General features: G+C 38.8%; 1 protein-coding gene across 1 annotated transcript in view; it reads left to right on the forward strand.

Moving 5' to 3' along the window:
• Positions 1–16748, forward strand: part of NEB (nebulin) — a gene marked incomplete at its 5' end in the record, with an annotated part of 191460 nt that overhangs the window by 99254 nt on the left and 75458 nt on the right. The window contains 14 exons of the mRNA XM_079783149.1: positions 1067–1270; positions 2257–2361; positions 2508–2615; positions 3016–3327; positions 3495–3698; positions 4503–4607; positions 5536–5643; positions 7284–7595; positions 8407–8610; positions 9669–9773; positions 10292–10399; positions 11173–11484; positions 13479–13682; positions 15429–15533. Of these exons, the coding sequence (XP_079639275.1) occupies positions 1067–1270; positions 2257–2361; positions 2508–2615; positions 3016–3327; positions 3495–3698; positions 4503–4607; positions 5536–5643; positions 7284–7595; positions 8407–8610; positions 9669–9773; positions 10292–10399; positions 11173–11484; positions 13479–13682; positions 15429–15533 (2496 nt within the window). The remainder of the gene's footprint in view (positions 1–1066; positions 1271–2256; positions 2362–2507; positions 2616–3015; positions 3328–3494; positions 3699–4502; positions 4608–5535; positions 5644–7283; positions 7596–8406; positions 8611–9668; positions 9774–10291; positions 10400–11172; positions 11485–13478; positions 13683–15428; positions 15534–16748) is intronic.

Here is a 16748-nt window from a genome sequence, read left to right on the forward strand (position 1 = left end):
CTCATAATTGAAAGAAATGCTATATTTCCATTAGAGGTTAATGAAAATAAATATATATATTTTTTTCTATCTAAGTTCATTGATATTCTAGTTTAACTCAACCTAATTTTCCAAATGAATGGATTACATTACCTTTTTCTGACTAATTAATTTACAGGAAATATCTATTATAACTTGTAAAAGAAAGTTTAGGAATGAATTATACATTGAGATAATTTATCCAAGAAGCTGAAAACAGCAGTTTCCTAGGAATATGTCAGGTACTTTTGTTGTCAGCTAGTAAACTGCCCTGAGCACTTAAATGCTACCTTATTGGTTTAGTAGCTCCTTGTTGTTTTTTAAATCAGGCTCTCATAAGTAGTCACTTTCAAAAGAATGATAAATAGTGGCATTGTAAAAAGAAAGTTTCCCAAAAAATCCATAAAAATAAAAAGGATTGTTACCCTTACTAATGAGAAAAATTATCCTTCAAGCATTTATTTAAATTCAAAGAATAAAACTGAAAGATGAAATACCTTATTTATTTGAATTATGACAGAAAAGAGGACTGAAAATAACATAAATAAGAGTAAAAATATATGTACTCTTTGTCTTAGAAGCATGTATATAGAATTATATGAAAAAAGACACCCTTTTTGTTGTTCCCAGAAAGCGCATTAATTCAACGTGTGGTCATCCTTTCTTTAGATTATAGGACTGGCTGTGAAGGCCAATGTCCAATTAGATAAGAACAAACTGTGTTCTATTAGTCCCACACAAGGAGATATGGGCAATCAAATCGGAAAATAAGCTCTTTGTATCAGGAAGCAGACAGTAATTTCCTTAAAATGCTTTTGTATCAATGAAATCACATATTATTATAGCGATTTCGGGGGTTTTAAAACAAGGCTACCTTCAGGAACAAAGTGTTTAAGTAGCTCCTCTGTACACTGTGGTACAGAGGGTCTTCCCAGAAATTTACACAAGTAAGATTCAGAATTATACAGCCTCTGTAGATGCTAAATCAGGGTCAGACACCAAGTTGTCTAGGTAACTTTTATAAATATTGACTTTATTTCATTTTCAGGCTATTTACAAGGCTGATCTTGAGTGGCTGCGAGGCATTGGATGGGTGCCCATTGGCTCTGTAGAGGTCGAAAAGGTGAAGAGAGCTGGCGAAATCCTGAGTGACAGGAAGTACCGTCTGCCTGCAGATAAGCTCAAATTCACATGCATTACAGATACCCCAGAAATTGTCCTGGCAAAGAGTAATGCCCTGACAATGAGCAAGGTTAGTCTTCAGCTCTTTCCCGTTACCTAAGTCATACCTTTCATGAATGTAGTTCATAAAGTGAGAAATATATAACATTTAGCCTTTTGTTCTAAAGTCTGGGAAACACCATGTTTATAGAAGTACCAATGCACAACTCAAATTAGTTGCTTGGTTTATTCTTTCTCCTTAGGTTGTGGAAATCCGTTTTGAAAAGTGAGCTGCTATTGTTGCGTTCAATTTTATTACATAAGATAGATGATCAGTTCTTTTTTCCAGAGTTCTAGCAATCTGTTTATTGAGTCTGGGCTAATTTTAGATGGAATTCAACTTATCTAAATTCTCCCACACCTGCCTGGACATCTTCCGAACATTCAGGTGGTGATATTGAGTGTTTGCTCAGTGAAGAATGTGAAGTTGGCCTTCAGCAAACTGCAGAATTAGGGGTATTAAAGCTCCAGAAATTCTATTCTATACCACACCCATCAGCAGTAACCACAGTGATAACAGCAATAGAAATACAAAATTTGTTGAGTGCCTACAATGACTGATGCATTTTATATGTTATTGTTAATCTTCAAAAAATACTCAATAAAAAAATATATGATTATCTCCCTCCAAGAAATGAGGAATATGAGGCATTATGAGCCTTTTTCAAGATCACATAACTTGGACATAGTGGAGTTGGGTTTGAACTTGGGATTGACTCTGAAGTCTAGGGATTTCTACTCCATCACAGTTCTATAGCCAAGCTCCATCTACTATGAGTAAGCTTGAGTTTTACTGGATGAAAAGAATTAATAATTTGAGAACATTATGTTGTTTCATGTTAGCTGTGAAATGGTCATATGGCTGTTTAAATATTGCCATGTTTGACTCTTCTCACTACCCTTTTGCTTCCCTTGCCTGCAAATAACCTTAAATAGGCTATTTTACTTAAGTGAGTTAAATTTGATAATAACTGTAATGTACTGCCTTTAAAAAAATGGGTCTTATTTCCCTCATAGCACTTATATACAGAAGCTTGGGATGCTGACAAAACTTCCATCCATGTGATGCCGGACACCCCCGAAATCATGCTGGCCAAGAGCAATTCTGTCAATATCAGCCAAGTAAGAGATTTTCTGATTGTTGTTTAAGCTTCTCTAGGAGTAATTAAAATACTTTTTTTTCTATCTTACCACCTTCCTTTCTGGAATAGACCTAGTAACTTTCTATAACCCTTTTATTTTTCTGTTGTGTATTATCCTCCACATAGAAACTTTACACCAAGGGATGGGATGAATCAAAGATGAAGGACTATGACCTGAGAGCTGATGCTATTTCCATCAAAAGTGCCAAGGCTTCGAGGGACATTGCCAGTGACGTAAGTGCCCTCGATCTGACCCCCTTGGTCTCAAGTGGCTGAACAGCCCTAGTGCGGCTGGCGGGCCCCACTTTGTAACTGCTTCCACATGTATTCCTCCAGGCCTGCTTGCTACGTTCTAAGACCTTTCCCTGTGTTGTCATAGAGAAGAAAAAAATACATTTTGGGATCACAGTTAGAGTTGATGGAGGAAAGGGTTCCACCAATGAAGATATATGATTACACTACAGTTATTAGTGTAATGATAGCATAAAATGTTAGTTTAAAATTATACAGAGATGCCAAAATATTTGCAAAGTAAAATTCTTATCCGTTTGCTATTTGGATGTTCATGTTGTAATTGTCAGTGTGTATATGGTAATAGAACTGGATTTCTAAACCTATATTTCTGACATTTTAGTACAAATACAAAGAAGCATATGAAAAACAGAAAGGCCACCACATTGGAGCCCAGAGCATTGAAGATGACCCCAAAATTATGTGTGCCATAAATGCAGGGAAGATTCAAAGCGAAAGAGAGTACAAGAAGGACTTTGAAAAATTCAAGACCAAGTACAGTACCCCAGTGGATATGTTAGGCATCTTGCTGGCCAAGAAATGTCAGACACTGGTCAGTGACATTGACTACCGGAATATCCTGCATCACTGGACATGCTTACCTGATCAAAACGACATTATCCAAGCAAAGAGGGCCTATGAGCTGCAGAGTGATGTACGTAACATGAACGCTGGGAAAGGTGGAATGGGAGGATGTAGATTTACTAATTGTCCAGTCATTTCCTCTGTGGACCGATCTATGGGTTGTGCACAACCCCAGGGGGGGCACCATTCACATTGTTTAATAACATGGGAACAAAATTTTGTTCTAACCCCTTGTAGAGTGTGTATAAGGCAGACCTGGAGTGGCTGCGTGGCATCGGCTGGATGCCAGAAGGCTCCGTAGAAATGACCAGGGTGAAAGGTGCTCAAGACCTGATGAATGAAAGACTCTATCGGACGCGACCAGAAGCCTTGAAATTCACTTGCATTACTGACACTCCAGAGGTTGTCCTGGCAAAAGCCAATTCTCTGCAAATTAGTGAGGTAAGAACCCTCTTATCTCAGGCTTTTCTTTTGTTGGGCTTTGTTATCAAATGAGGCCAGCCACAGGGGACAGGTGGACTGTTCCTCTTCAAAGACTGTGGTGATGGGAGCACCTCTAAGAGTCTCTTCACTAGTTCAGTGAGGGCGCATGCAAAGCAGAACTCTGACGCATGCCAACGTGCCTGTCCCCTGCCACACATTTGGAAGCACTAAAGTTAGAAAAGTGTTACTCCATTGTGAGTCAGGAAAACAAATATTTAAGTTCTATAAAATACTAAAACCTGTTGCACAATGCTGCATATTAAATGGTGTAAGATTGTATTCGTCAGGGTTCTCCTGAAAAGCAGAACCAATAGGGTGTGTAGGAGAGAGAGATTGGTTGTAAGGAATTGGTTCTGCTGTGGAGCCGGCAAGTCCAACATCTGCAGGGTGGGCCGGCAGACTGGAGGCAGGAAGGAGCTGCAGTTCAAGCGCAAAGGCATCGACAGGCAGAGCTCCTTCTTGCTCAGGGGAGGTCAGACTTGTTTCTAGTAAGGCCTTTGACTGGAAAAAGCCCACCTACAATACGGAGGGTAGTAGGCTTTACCCAAAGTCTGCTGAGATGTTAATGTCATCTTAAAAATACCTTCACAGAAGGTCTGGAATAATGTTTGACCAAATACCTGGGTACTGTGGCTTAGGCAAGTTGGCACATAAAATTAACCATCACAACCATATATAAAAACATTTTTTTAGATTAAATGGTCACTTAGACTTCTCCATTCTCTATGAAATATTGAAATAAAATTTCCCTTCTCTCCACAGAAACTGTATCAAGAAGCCTGGAATAAAGACAAAACCAACATCAGCATTCCTTCCGACACGCCAGTCATGCTGCAGGCCCAAATCAATGCCATGCAAATCAGCAATGTAAGTGGCATGGATATGAAGTGTCCATGCCTTTATGAGTCAATATCTGTTTGCTATGGAGTGGGTTATAATTGAAGAATTACCTCTCTTAGAAATGTTTACAGCTTTTGGTGCTCGACACTTTCTCTCTAGCTACCGCTCCCAATGCAATATGAATGGAAATTCTCTTTTAAATGTTAGTTTAGATGCATGGTTGAGTCCCTGGACTGCAACGTGTGGGATACCTGAATCTTACTGGTGTACTTCTTTCAACCTTGAAATCACTGTCCTATATCTAATGTTTACAGCTCAGTTTCATTGTATCTCATTTGAGAATAATGAAATCCCTGGTTAAATGCCTCTTAAGAGGTAACAGTCTCTATTATCTTTTTTTCTATTGCCTTTATTAAGTTTTTGATTGATCCAGAACTTTCTTGTTTGACATTTAAATGCCATAAGAAAAGCCAAACGACAACTTTTAATTATATGCAAAGTGCAGGATATGTATGATATATCTGCCACATCGTTAGGAGAGACCTCTAAAAAGTCAAAGGACAACACTAGGAAGAAAATCTAATCAGGTTTCATATGTTGCCTTGGGAAGAAGGTTCACCATTGATTCTTAGTTTTCATCTGCTGTGTAATGAGATTTCTTCAGATGTGGGCCATATAGTGATGAATGCAGATATTCAAATATTCGTTTGGATTCAGATGTTTAGATTTAGGTGTTTAGCTGCTACACTTAGATGTTTACCTTTGAAAATTTAATCGGAAGTATCCTGCACTCCACAAAGTAAATGACCAATAACCAAGAGAAGAACTCAGAAGTGACAGGTTCTGTTCTTATGCTGCCATCATTGACATTATGCCTTATGACTCATATGACCACTTTGAGTGTATTCACTTATCTTCAATTCTTGTAAACAAACCTGTTTTTTTCCCCCAATAGAAACTCTACCAGAAAGACTGGAATGAGGCCAAGCAGAAAGGCTACGACATAAGAGCAGATGCCATTGAAATCAAGCATGCCAAAGCCTCCAGGGAAATCGCCAGTGAGGTACGGCTCCTTGTTTCCTTGTGCTTCTCCTCCTCCGTGCAACAAATGGGCAGAGTATTTTTTCAAGAATTTGGGTGTTTTTTAAAGATCTATACAAATGATCATGTTTTGTCGTACACTAAAGACTTTATTTTAAAAAACATTAAAATGGGACAAAAAAAACATTAAGGTAAGCATAAACGAGGTATATATGTAAATAACTTCTAAGTTGCTTCTAAGAAGAAGAAAAATATCGTGAAGGGTCTGTGTGAAATTCTTGGGGAAAATTCAGGAACCGATACAATGTGATTTTACCCCCAAAATATTTATGACATTCTCCATAATTATAAATCATAGGTGAAAGTGTCAAACAAGAAGACTTAGAGGGAAATCACATTTTATAAACAAGATTTTATCCTGGAGGCTTATGTATAATGCTCTTAGTAACCTTTTGAAGTTCATTTAACAGTACTTTTAAAACTTACTAATGGTCAAAACAATTATCCTATCAAGTTCCCCCCCCACACACACACACCCAGTTCCAAATCTTTAAGCCATCTTTGTTCCCTTTCTCCCCATTCTTCTCTATTTTTTATGTCATGTATCCAGCTGTTTCTTTCTATCTTCTTCCTCCTTTTTATCTCTAAAAACTATACCTGAGCACAGCATCTGCTTTATTCCCATTCTTTCTATCTCCCTTTTGTCTAAATGTGCCTATCGGATCTAAACATGGGAAAGAGACGCTATCTAACTCTAGTCCTAAAACATTTAGGACAAGTGTGGACCACCAACTCTTATCCATGGGTCTTTTACTGTCATCTTCTGATTCAAACCAGCAACGTTGCTTTCCATTCCTGAAACATACTAGTACATCTTATCTGTCTCCTAAATCACACATGATTTTTTTCCTACTTGAAGTACCTTCTGACCTAATGTTTCCATCTGACCTAATGTTTCCATCTGCCAGGCAATTTTGGGGACAATGGTTATCCTTACTGTGCCTCCCCCCCCCCCGCCCCCCGCATTTGAAATATGTGATAATAATAGTACTACCACATAAAGATGTTGTGAGGATTAAATGAACTTATAATTGCCACTGTCAACCATTTTTAACTAAAAAAAATCAACAATATCAGATAGATCAACCTAATACATTTGAAGCACTCATGATAGAGTCTGGCTCAGTAAATGTTAGCTATTATTATTTTTTATTACTCTTGTTCACCATACTGTCCTTCCTGATTTACTCATGTCCTCTATAAAGCCATCTAAACAGCCCTTTCTAATTTCTTTAAAGTGAACTGATGTACATAATGACTCCCAATGTCGAGCCAATTTACATTAAGAAAATATTCTCTGCCCTGGCCGGCTTGGCTCAATGGATAGAGCGTCGGCCTGCGGACTGAAAAGTCCCAGGTTCGATTCCGGTCAAGGGCATGTACCTTGGTTGCGGGCACATCCCCAGTGGGAGGTGTGCAGGAGGCAGCTAATCAATGTTTCTCTCTCATCGATGTTTCTAACTCTCTATCCCTCCCCCTTCCTCTCTGTAAAAAATCAATAAAATATATTTTTTTTAAAGAAAATATTCTGAAACATGTCATGAAAAGTTCTCTAACACATTATTTTCATACATCTTTTTATCTGTTTTTTCACCACTTTAGTACAAATACAAAGAAGGTTACCGTAAGCAACTGGGCCACCACGTGGGTTTCCGCAGCCTACAAGATGACCCCAAATTGGTATGGTCTATCCATGCTGCCAAGATCCAGAGTGACCGAGAATATAGGAAAGCTTATGAGAAGTCTAAAGGAATTTACAATACACCCTTGGACATGATGTCGATTGTTCAAGCCAAGAAATGCCAGGTCCTGGTTAGCGACGTGGATTATCGCAATTATCTGCACCAGTGGACATGTCTGCCAGATCAGAATGATGTGATCCAGGCCAAGAAAGCCTACGAACTGCAGAGCGATGTGCGTATATTATCACCAGACCCTTGGGGAGATGTGTGCCTGTGTGTGTGATCACAGTGTATTCTCTGGGGACAGAATTTAACTGGTAATCTTCATAGAAAGAACCTAGCATAGTCTGTACATTTCATGATAGTAGAGTTTTTCTGAGTATTTTTTAATCTTATAGAGGATTCCTTCTTATGCAACAAGGCCTTATCCATCAAGATGAAAATCACTCTGCTATTCTATGTAATTAGATAAAACATTTCAGTCCCAGTTGTTCTGATCCAGTACATTTGTGATACATTATCAGATATCTAAGTTTCAGAAACAGGTTAATCATAAGAAAATTTTGCCTTTCAAGTTTATCTGGTGCATATAGAAAAATACATATTTATATTATGTTTTCATATATAGAGAAAAATGTTTATAGATATGTATTTTTTCTCATTATACATGCATCTAAGGACTTTTTCCCCTAAATTCCTGCAGATGATATATCTGTAGGAATTCCCAGTGGTACATAAAAGGCAGGTTTCAAGTGGTGAGCACAAAAGCTCAGCTTTGCATTTTATGCCATTGCAGTCTGTCATTCCCCAAATGCCACTTGTCAGCCCTGCTCCAATTCCTGCAGGATAGATCCTGTGAACTTCTCCCAGAGATGTGTGCCAGAGACATTACGCCCAAATGTTAACATTTAATGCTGATCCTTGAGTTTCATGGGATTGGCCACCCAGCTGATTTAAATAGAGATCTTGTGTGTGGTTTGTTGGCATTGTGTTCTACTACAAAATTGACTCTTCTGCACTCTGTGGTCCTCTCCTTCATGTAGAACGTGTACAAATCAGACCTGGAATGGTTGAAGGGTATTGGATGGTTGCCAGAGGGTTCTGTGGAAGTGGTGAGAGTGAAGAATGCCCAAGATCTCCTCAATGAAAAGCTGTATCGTACAAAGCCTGAGACCCTCAAATTCACCAGCATTGCTGATACGCCTGAAGTCATTCTGGCAAAGACCAATGCTCTACAGATCAGCGAGGTAAGCTGTGAACTTTAAACCGCTAATACTGTTACAGAGAACTGGAATAAATCAAGTAATGCTCAGAGAGTTTGGAGTTACACTTTATTCACCGCGGTGGGCTTAGAGAAAATGAATTCAAATTCTAAGCAAAGCTACAAGCAGAACTTCCCTTTTTATTAAAGAGCCAGCCCTATGTGTGCTTAGTGGTTATCTCGCTGCTGGCCTTGAAAACAACACAGTTCCATCCAATTAAAAAATGCACCTGGTATGGCATTGAGAGTATGGGCATATCTAGTCTCTGGCCTACAAGGTCAGACAGCTAAGTTTATCTTCCTCATTATTCAAGCAGGCTAGAAAGCAAAGTTATTTATTTTTATTTTTTTAGAATAAGAGGCCATCTAAAAAAACAGCAGAGAATTCCAAACAGTAGTTTTACAAAATAGGGGTTAGCCTTCTCAATACCAGCATCAGAATCCTGAAGATACATATATCTAGATAGAATTTTATATAGTCAGTCGATTAACAGTATCCACATTTCATTTGCTTAGATAACTCTTTGCTCAATATAAGTGTAGTGGGTATCTTCATGTTTCACAGACTCTGATGTATACTTTGAACACATTTTAAGACCTTGCCTATAATACTGGTCAACCAGTTAATACCATGATTACAAAATTGACATCTTTTTTTGTATTCAATCATAAAATAAGTTGAAAAGTCCAGGGGTAGCAACATTAGACATTATTAGTTATTTTAGTTAAGAGAGCCAGGACTTTATTAGCAATGTGGAATATCGTAGTTACCTGCGATGCAGGTTTACTGCCTGATAATTACATGTGAATAAATGCAAAAGGATTATTTTACTACCATGTTTCTGACTCATTTACATTTATATTATATTACACACGAATGTATTCCTCTTGTTGAAGTCACTATTAGCACTTCCTAAATAAAAACAAAATGTGATCTATATTTATATAAGAAAACCTTCAAAGAGAATTTTTAATTGTGATTTTATTCATATGGTAATTGATTTATTTACTCGTCAGTCATCCTTAGTTTTTCATTTTTACCAGCCATTGTATCGCGATGCCTGGGACAAAGAGAAGACTAATGTGAATGTGCCAGCCGACACTCCAGGGATGCTGCAGTCCAAGATCAACGCCCTGCAGATCAGCAACGTAAGTCTTGCCTAACTGAACCTTTAGGCAATATGCTCCGGAAAGAATTTAGCAAAAGGTGTTTCCTTACAATTCCTTTTATTTCTAGTCCTTAAGGTAATGCGTGTGTGTGTGTGTGTGTGTGTGTGTGTGTGTGTGTTTAGAGATGTGTGTCTTTATCTTTGTTGGAAGGAAAAATGCAGTGATTTTGCCAAAACACAACATAAAAGTACCTATGCATGTATAATAATACTTAGCTCTCTTTTTAGTGGCCCATCATTGATTTTCCTTTTAAAAGCCAAATAATATTTTTTCTCATTTTAACATGATTTCCTGTCTCCTAAATTTCCTTCTTTAAAAAAAGTTATTCGAGATAACTTTACTAAATTTCATGAAAAAATGATTGGAACATAAGTTCCATATGAAACCAGCCTATTTTATAAAGCTCTAGGGGAGATTAGTTTTCAGTATAACTGTTAGCATGTTGCTCAGTAGCTCCCTCTTCAGACTGACTGTAGCATTGCAATCTCCAATTGCAGAAACACTACCAGCAAGCTTGGGAAGATGTCAAGATGACCGGCTATGACCTGAGAGCAGATGCCATTGGGATCCAACATGCCAAGGCTTCCAGGGATATCGCCAGTGATGTAAGAGCCCCTCCTAGCCCAGCTTTGACAAACACTAGGAGGCACACAGGGGGCTAATGCCATGCTAATCTTTAACTTATTTCCCCAGGAATTATATTTAAGTAAAGTGGAGGTCATTGTTATTAGTGTCTTGTTTTAAAATCCCAAATCTAAGAACAACTTTACAACAATTTGATGATCTTCATGCATCTCTGCTTAGTTCTGCTCTTCTTATGTTTAAGCACAAATTTTTATTTTACTTTCAATATCTTCTCAATATAAGGTAATTCACTAGCACTTAGAGATTTATGGGTGAAAAGAATTCTGTTGTTTCTCAAAGTGATATATTATGCAATACATAAACAAGCATTTTTAAAATGGTTATATATGTCTTTCCATGTGTGCTAGAAATAATACTGATTTTATCCCACTTAGATAGAATTATAAATTTTAAAATAACCATTTAAGTAAGTTTACACTTTAAAAAAATAAATTTATTTAAACAAAGGATCAAATTGACTTAAAGTATGGAGTACATTTGGCACATGTTTGTGGCAAACCATGTGAGGGTGCCAAACCTTGACTGAAGTTTGGGAAACACTGGACAAGCCTGTACTGGAGGATAAGCTAGAAGCACACTTCTTGCCTTAGAGGTGCTCACAGTGTTCTTGCCTAGAGGTGCTTGTAGTGCCCCAAAGAGAGGAATCTAAGGGAACGGAGCTATTTCGAACTGACTGCCTAGACTAATTGAATCTGGAAAAACAACTGTTCTTTCTTCTGTTCACACCCAATAGTATCTATATAAGAATGCTTATGAGAAACAGAAAGGCCACTATATTGGATGTCGCAATGCCAAGGAAGACCCTAAACTGGCTTGGGCAGCAAATGTATTAAAGATGCAGAATGACAGGCTGTACAAAAAGGCCTACAATGACCACAAGGCTAAGATCTCCATCCCGGGGGACATGGTGTCCATCAGCACCGCCAAAGAAGGCCAGGCATTAGCAAGCAATGTGGACTATCGCCAGTACCTGCACCAGTGGTCTTGCTTTCCTGACCAGAACGATGTGATCCACGCCAGGAACGCGTATGACCTGCAGAGTGACGTAAGTGTGTGCCTGTGAGGGGAGCACCAGGGCAGGGGCCTGAGGGGTGAGCTGTCCCCGGGAAGGAAGCCGTCCACAGCTCTGCCTGACCGCTCCTTCCAGTGCGTGGGAAAACACACTCCCCCCTACATAAGCTTATTAAGTATCTACCTTACTGCTGGGTTTATTCAGAACATTTTCGTTTTTGTTGTTAAGTTTTTATTTTCATAATTCTTCTATAGACTTGTGAACATGGGCAGTGTTTGTAGTTTATTAAGGACTGTCCTGGTCCTTCAACTATGCATTGAAGAAGGACAGGCTATTTTCCTTAAAATTAATTTCAAAGGTTAGCAGCATGCTCCAGACTCACTGGTTTCCCTTAACTTAGTATTCTTCACAGCCTGGTGTTTCATTAATTTACCTGAAGTGCTTTTAGATTTACTCATATTTTATGCCCATTCAATGTTTTGGAAATGATGATTCTCTCGGGCTATTTATTTTTTCTATAGAAGGGATACCTTTTTTTTTTTTAATTATGTGAACTTGGTTCCCCTAAGCTTCAAAAGATGCTTTCTCATAATGAATGAGTTTCCTGCAGGATGTACGCCCATCACTTGAAATGAATTGCCACCTGGTGAATGTAGGCCGTTTTCTCAAGAAAGGCAGTCTGTTCACTAACCTGACCCACATTAGTGAACTGAGGCATGCACAGCAATCAAGTTCTTAGAGAATGAGGGAGGGAAATTTCAAAATGTGTATGTAATCTTCTTTGAGAATCCTTTCTTCTGAATTCTGGATATGTCATTCTTCATGTAGGTAGACAGTTTCCTACCTTTTTCAATCCTCTTACTACCTTTTTAGCCTGGTATTTGTATCTTATTACCTAGTTATTAAGATACCATTTCTGAAGAACATCATGGTTTTTTATAAAATTAACAACTGGTGCTTAACATAAAGCAATTTGATATGGTTTGCCACTTACCTATGTCTAGGGAAACAGGTTTAGATAATCAAGAACATGAAAATCCCAATTCAAAGGGAGGTGCTTGCTATCTTGGAAAAAAAAGCACAACAATTGAGACCAGAATTGTGAAGCTAGGGTAGGGATTGAATTCTTAATTGTCTTTTTTAAATATTAGGCACATTATGTGCTAAGTGTTGTGCTAAACACTAAAGTTACAATTGTAAATAAAGAAGAAATGAGACCAAGTTCCTGGCTTTAGGAATTGATAACAAAGAAATAGGTGTTAATTGGAGAATATCAGCAAATAGTGAGATGGCCGGAGGAGTGATCTCTGGCTCATGAGAGGTAGGAAAGCTTATCTAAGGAACTGCTGATTTAGTGGCTCTGAAGGGAGAGTAGGAGGTGGCTCTGAGGAGGACACAGAAGATGTTCCTGCAGAATGAGCAACATATGCAAAGGGGGCCATATGCAAACCACAAACTGAAAGAAGGCCGGTTTGGTCAGAACGCACAGGTGGAAGGGAAGCACACGTAAGATGAGGCTGGGAGAACAGTCGGGAGTGGTGCTACATCATCCCTTGCCTTCTAGTCCATGTTAGGCATTTTGATCTTTATCCTAGGACCAATGGGAAGTCACAGGATAAGGGAATGTGGTGACAGCAGATTTGAATTTCAAACTTTGAAAAGATCATTCTGGTTGCTTTGTGGAGAACGTACTAAAGAGCCCATTATTCTTGCTTTAAATTCCACATTGACTAGTAGGATGATTATCTAATATTATTCAAAAATTTTCCATGCATCCTCCAAACAGAGAGCTCTTTCTACATCTTTCTGCTTTTTAAAATGTGCACATGCACCCAAACACGGACCCCCTGCCACAGAGGAAAGGCAGAACAAAGCACTACTGTGTGTATGAGAAGTTATGTTTGTCAGGAGAGTACTCATTTTTTATTGCTGTTTGTGGAAGATAAAATGTAACATAAAAAATTGCTTGCTTATTTTACTAATTTTTTAAAAAGCCTGTTTCTAGCTGACTTTGTTTTCTTTCTCAGGTTATCTACAAGGCTGACTTGGAGTGGTTACGTGGCATTGGCTGGATGCCGGATGGGTCTCCCGAAGTACTGAGAGTCAAAAATGCCCAGGAGATCCTACGAGACAGTGTCTACCGGACACCTGTGGTGAATCTCAAGTACACAAGCATCGTTGACACACCAGAAGTTGTCCTTGCTAAGTCAAATGCTGAAAATATTAGTATTGTAAGTACCATCTACACTAATAAAAGAGAAAGATGCAAATTGACTGTACCTTTGTGATGCCCACCAGCCAATCAGGAGTAAATATGCAAATTAACCCAACAAAGATGGCAGGTTAATTTGCACATGCAGGCATCAAGTGGCCAGGGGCATGGTGGTGCCAAGCGGCCTGGGTCCCGGGGACAGGTGCCAAGCCCACAGGCTCACGGGACCATTGCCAGCCCTGGGAGGCCAGGGCGGCCCGGCCAAAGCAGCCTTCCTGGTACCTTCGCCGGCCCCAGAAAGTCAGGGCGGCCCCACCAAGCAGCCTGGGAGCACAGGCCGCGGCCCAGCACAGGCCCAGAGGAAAACGTTGACAGCAAGTCCTTTCAGTATAATTGGGGCATTAGAGGCCCACAGAATGATCATTTCCTTTTTTATGAAACACATAACTCTGACACACCAATTAACAAATAAGTTCCATATATTTTGACATTTTACAGCCCAGGAAAGTTACATATAATGATCAGCAAAGTGAGAAGATGAAAAGAATTTTTAGGCTTTTAAGGATGTAACTATTTCTGTCTAGAAGACACACCAATTCAAAAAGTGATGGCTTTATTGTCCTATAGGACATTAGCCAGATTGTATCTAATTTAGCAGTTTTACTTTAGGCTGCAGGCTCCTCCCTGGCCAAGGCCCAGGTCAGGGCTCATGCAGGAGGCAACCAATCAAAGTGTCCCTCTCACATTGATGTTTCTCTCTATCTTTCCCTCTCTTTTCCATGCTCTCTAAAAATCAATGGAAAAATCGTCAGGTGAGGATTTAAAAAAAAGAAAGAAAGAAATGTCATATCCTATGAAAGAGACATCTTGAAAATGCCTAAAGAAAGTTGTCATTTTTTTGTGGTGAAGGGACTGGAGTTTGTGTTAATGAAAACACCTTGGTGGCTGCGGTGGCCAGCAGTGGCAGCAGCAGCGGGATGATGGGGGTGGCGCCTTCCCCTGATCAGCCAGATTGCCTCCTGCAGAGGGAGGCCTACTGACTGTTTAGGCACGCAGGGAGCAGGCCTAAGCCGTCAGTAGGACATTCCCTGAGGGCTCCCGGACTGTGAGAGGGGGCAGGGTGGGCTGAGGGACACCACCCCCCCCCCCCCCCAGTGCACGAATTTCGTGCACCAGGCTCTAGTTTTCTCTATAATAAAATTAGGTTCGTGATATAAATAAATGAAATCATTGCCCAGGCCCTCGGAGGGTCCTCCCTCACATCGATATTTCTCTCTGTCTTTCCTTGTCTCTTCCACTCTCCCTAAAAATCAATGGAAAAATATCCTTGGTTGAGGGTTAACAAAAAAAAAAAAAAAAAAGGAAGGAAGGAAGGAAGGAAGGAAGGAAGGAAGGAAGGAAGGAAGGAAGGAAGAAAGAAAGAAAGAAAGAAAGAAAGAAAGAAAGAAAGAAAGAAAGAAAGAAAGAAAGAAAGAAATCATTAGCCTGGTAATCTAATAATCATAATATTGATGATAGCAAATATTTTAATAAGTAATGTTGACAGAGTTGCTCTATTATTACTTTCTAATTTTAAACCAAAACTCAAATTATTGATAAAGGGTATTAATACAGTAATACAGATTTAATATCAAATTTGAGTAATCTATGTGAAAAGGCTCTAGATATGAAAATGTTTTGGATCAGAAAAATTAAAAGTTGTGCATTGGAACTAGCAAAATTACAAATTATGAAGTAACTTTTTTGTTATTGGTTCTTTCCATAGCCAAAGTACAGAGAAGTTTGGGACAAGGATAAAACTTCGATCCACATAATGCCAGATACTCCAGAAATTAATCTCGCCAGAGCCAATGCGCTCAATGTGAGCAATGTAAGTACTGCAACAGACTCCCTTTTGTTTAGAGAGTCATTGAGTTGGTGCTACAATATCACCAGTGGAACTCTTCATAGTCAAGGGAGAGAAGATTGGCGGAGGCAAGAAAGACTCCTCACCATCAGCCTGGGACCAGGAGTGAGGAAAGGAGCAGATCCCCGCCTCAGAGTCAGTGGGCAGGGTCAGTTATTGGTGCGCCAGTGTCAACATGATAAAAGGGAGAAGAGAGTAAGGACAAGAAAGATGAAAGAGGAATGAAGAGACCCACAAACAGGAAAGGGGAATTAATGACAGAGTCAGGTGAACTTGAAATATGAGAATTCTTTGCAAAACTCTACAAATTAATTTTAAAATCTGGACTATAGGGAATTTTCTAGGAAATTACAAATTACCAAATTGACCCCAGAAAAAGAATAAAAACATATAGCAAGAAATTGAGAGGATTATTAAAGACGTTACATTCTCTCAAATGTCATGGTCACCCAGATGATTTTACAGAAGAATTCTTTCAAAACTTTAAGGGGGAAAAAAAAGACTACCATAGAGCCCAATGAAAGAAAAAAAAGCCATTACAGTTACCAAAACTTGTCCAAATAATTTCACAAATGGAAACTAGACCAATGATGAGGAAGATCTTAAGTAAAATATTAATACATAAAATTGGACATAAATACATGACACAAACAACTAGGGTTCATCCAGGAATTCCAAGAGGATTCTATTTTCAGAAACCCAATAATGTGATAGAACAAAAGGGAATAATGTATGCAACAAAATTCAATATCTGTTCTTATTTTCTAAAATCAAATCATAGCAAAATAAGAATAAATGAGTATTGTCTTGATATAACTACAAGAATAAGTCTCCAATCCAAGGCCAGGCACATCCTTAGTAACTAAACTTCTCATTCAAGTCAGGAGTAAAACAAGGATGCCCACTAACATTGCCAGTGTGCTAAAAGTTCTAGCTGAGTAAGCCTCTCATTCAAGCCAAAATAATTGAATGAGAGTAAGAATAAGAGATAAATTTTGGAAAGAAAAATTCAAAATTATTATTATTTGCAGAATAAATCATCATATGCCTGGGAGAAGCGAGGGCATCAACTTAACCCTTTGCACTCGCTTAACCGTGTCGAGTCACACTCGACATCCGAGTGCAAAAGGTTAAAAATCTGTTAGATAAAATGAGAGAATTTAGTTATGTGGCTAACGT

Source organism: Cnephaeus nilssonii (genome assembly GCF_951640355.1).
Source record: "Cnephaeus nilssonii genome assembly, chromosome: 10".
Lineage (NCBI taxonomy): Eukaryota > Metazoa > Chordata > Mammalia > Chiroptera > Vespertilionidae > Cnephaeus > Cnephaeus nilssonii.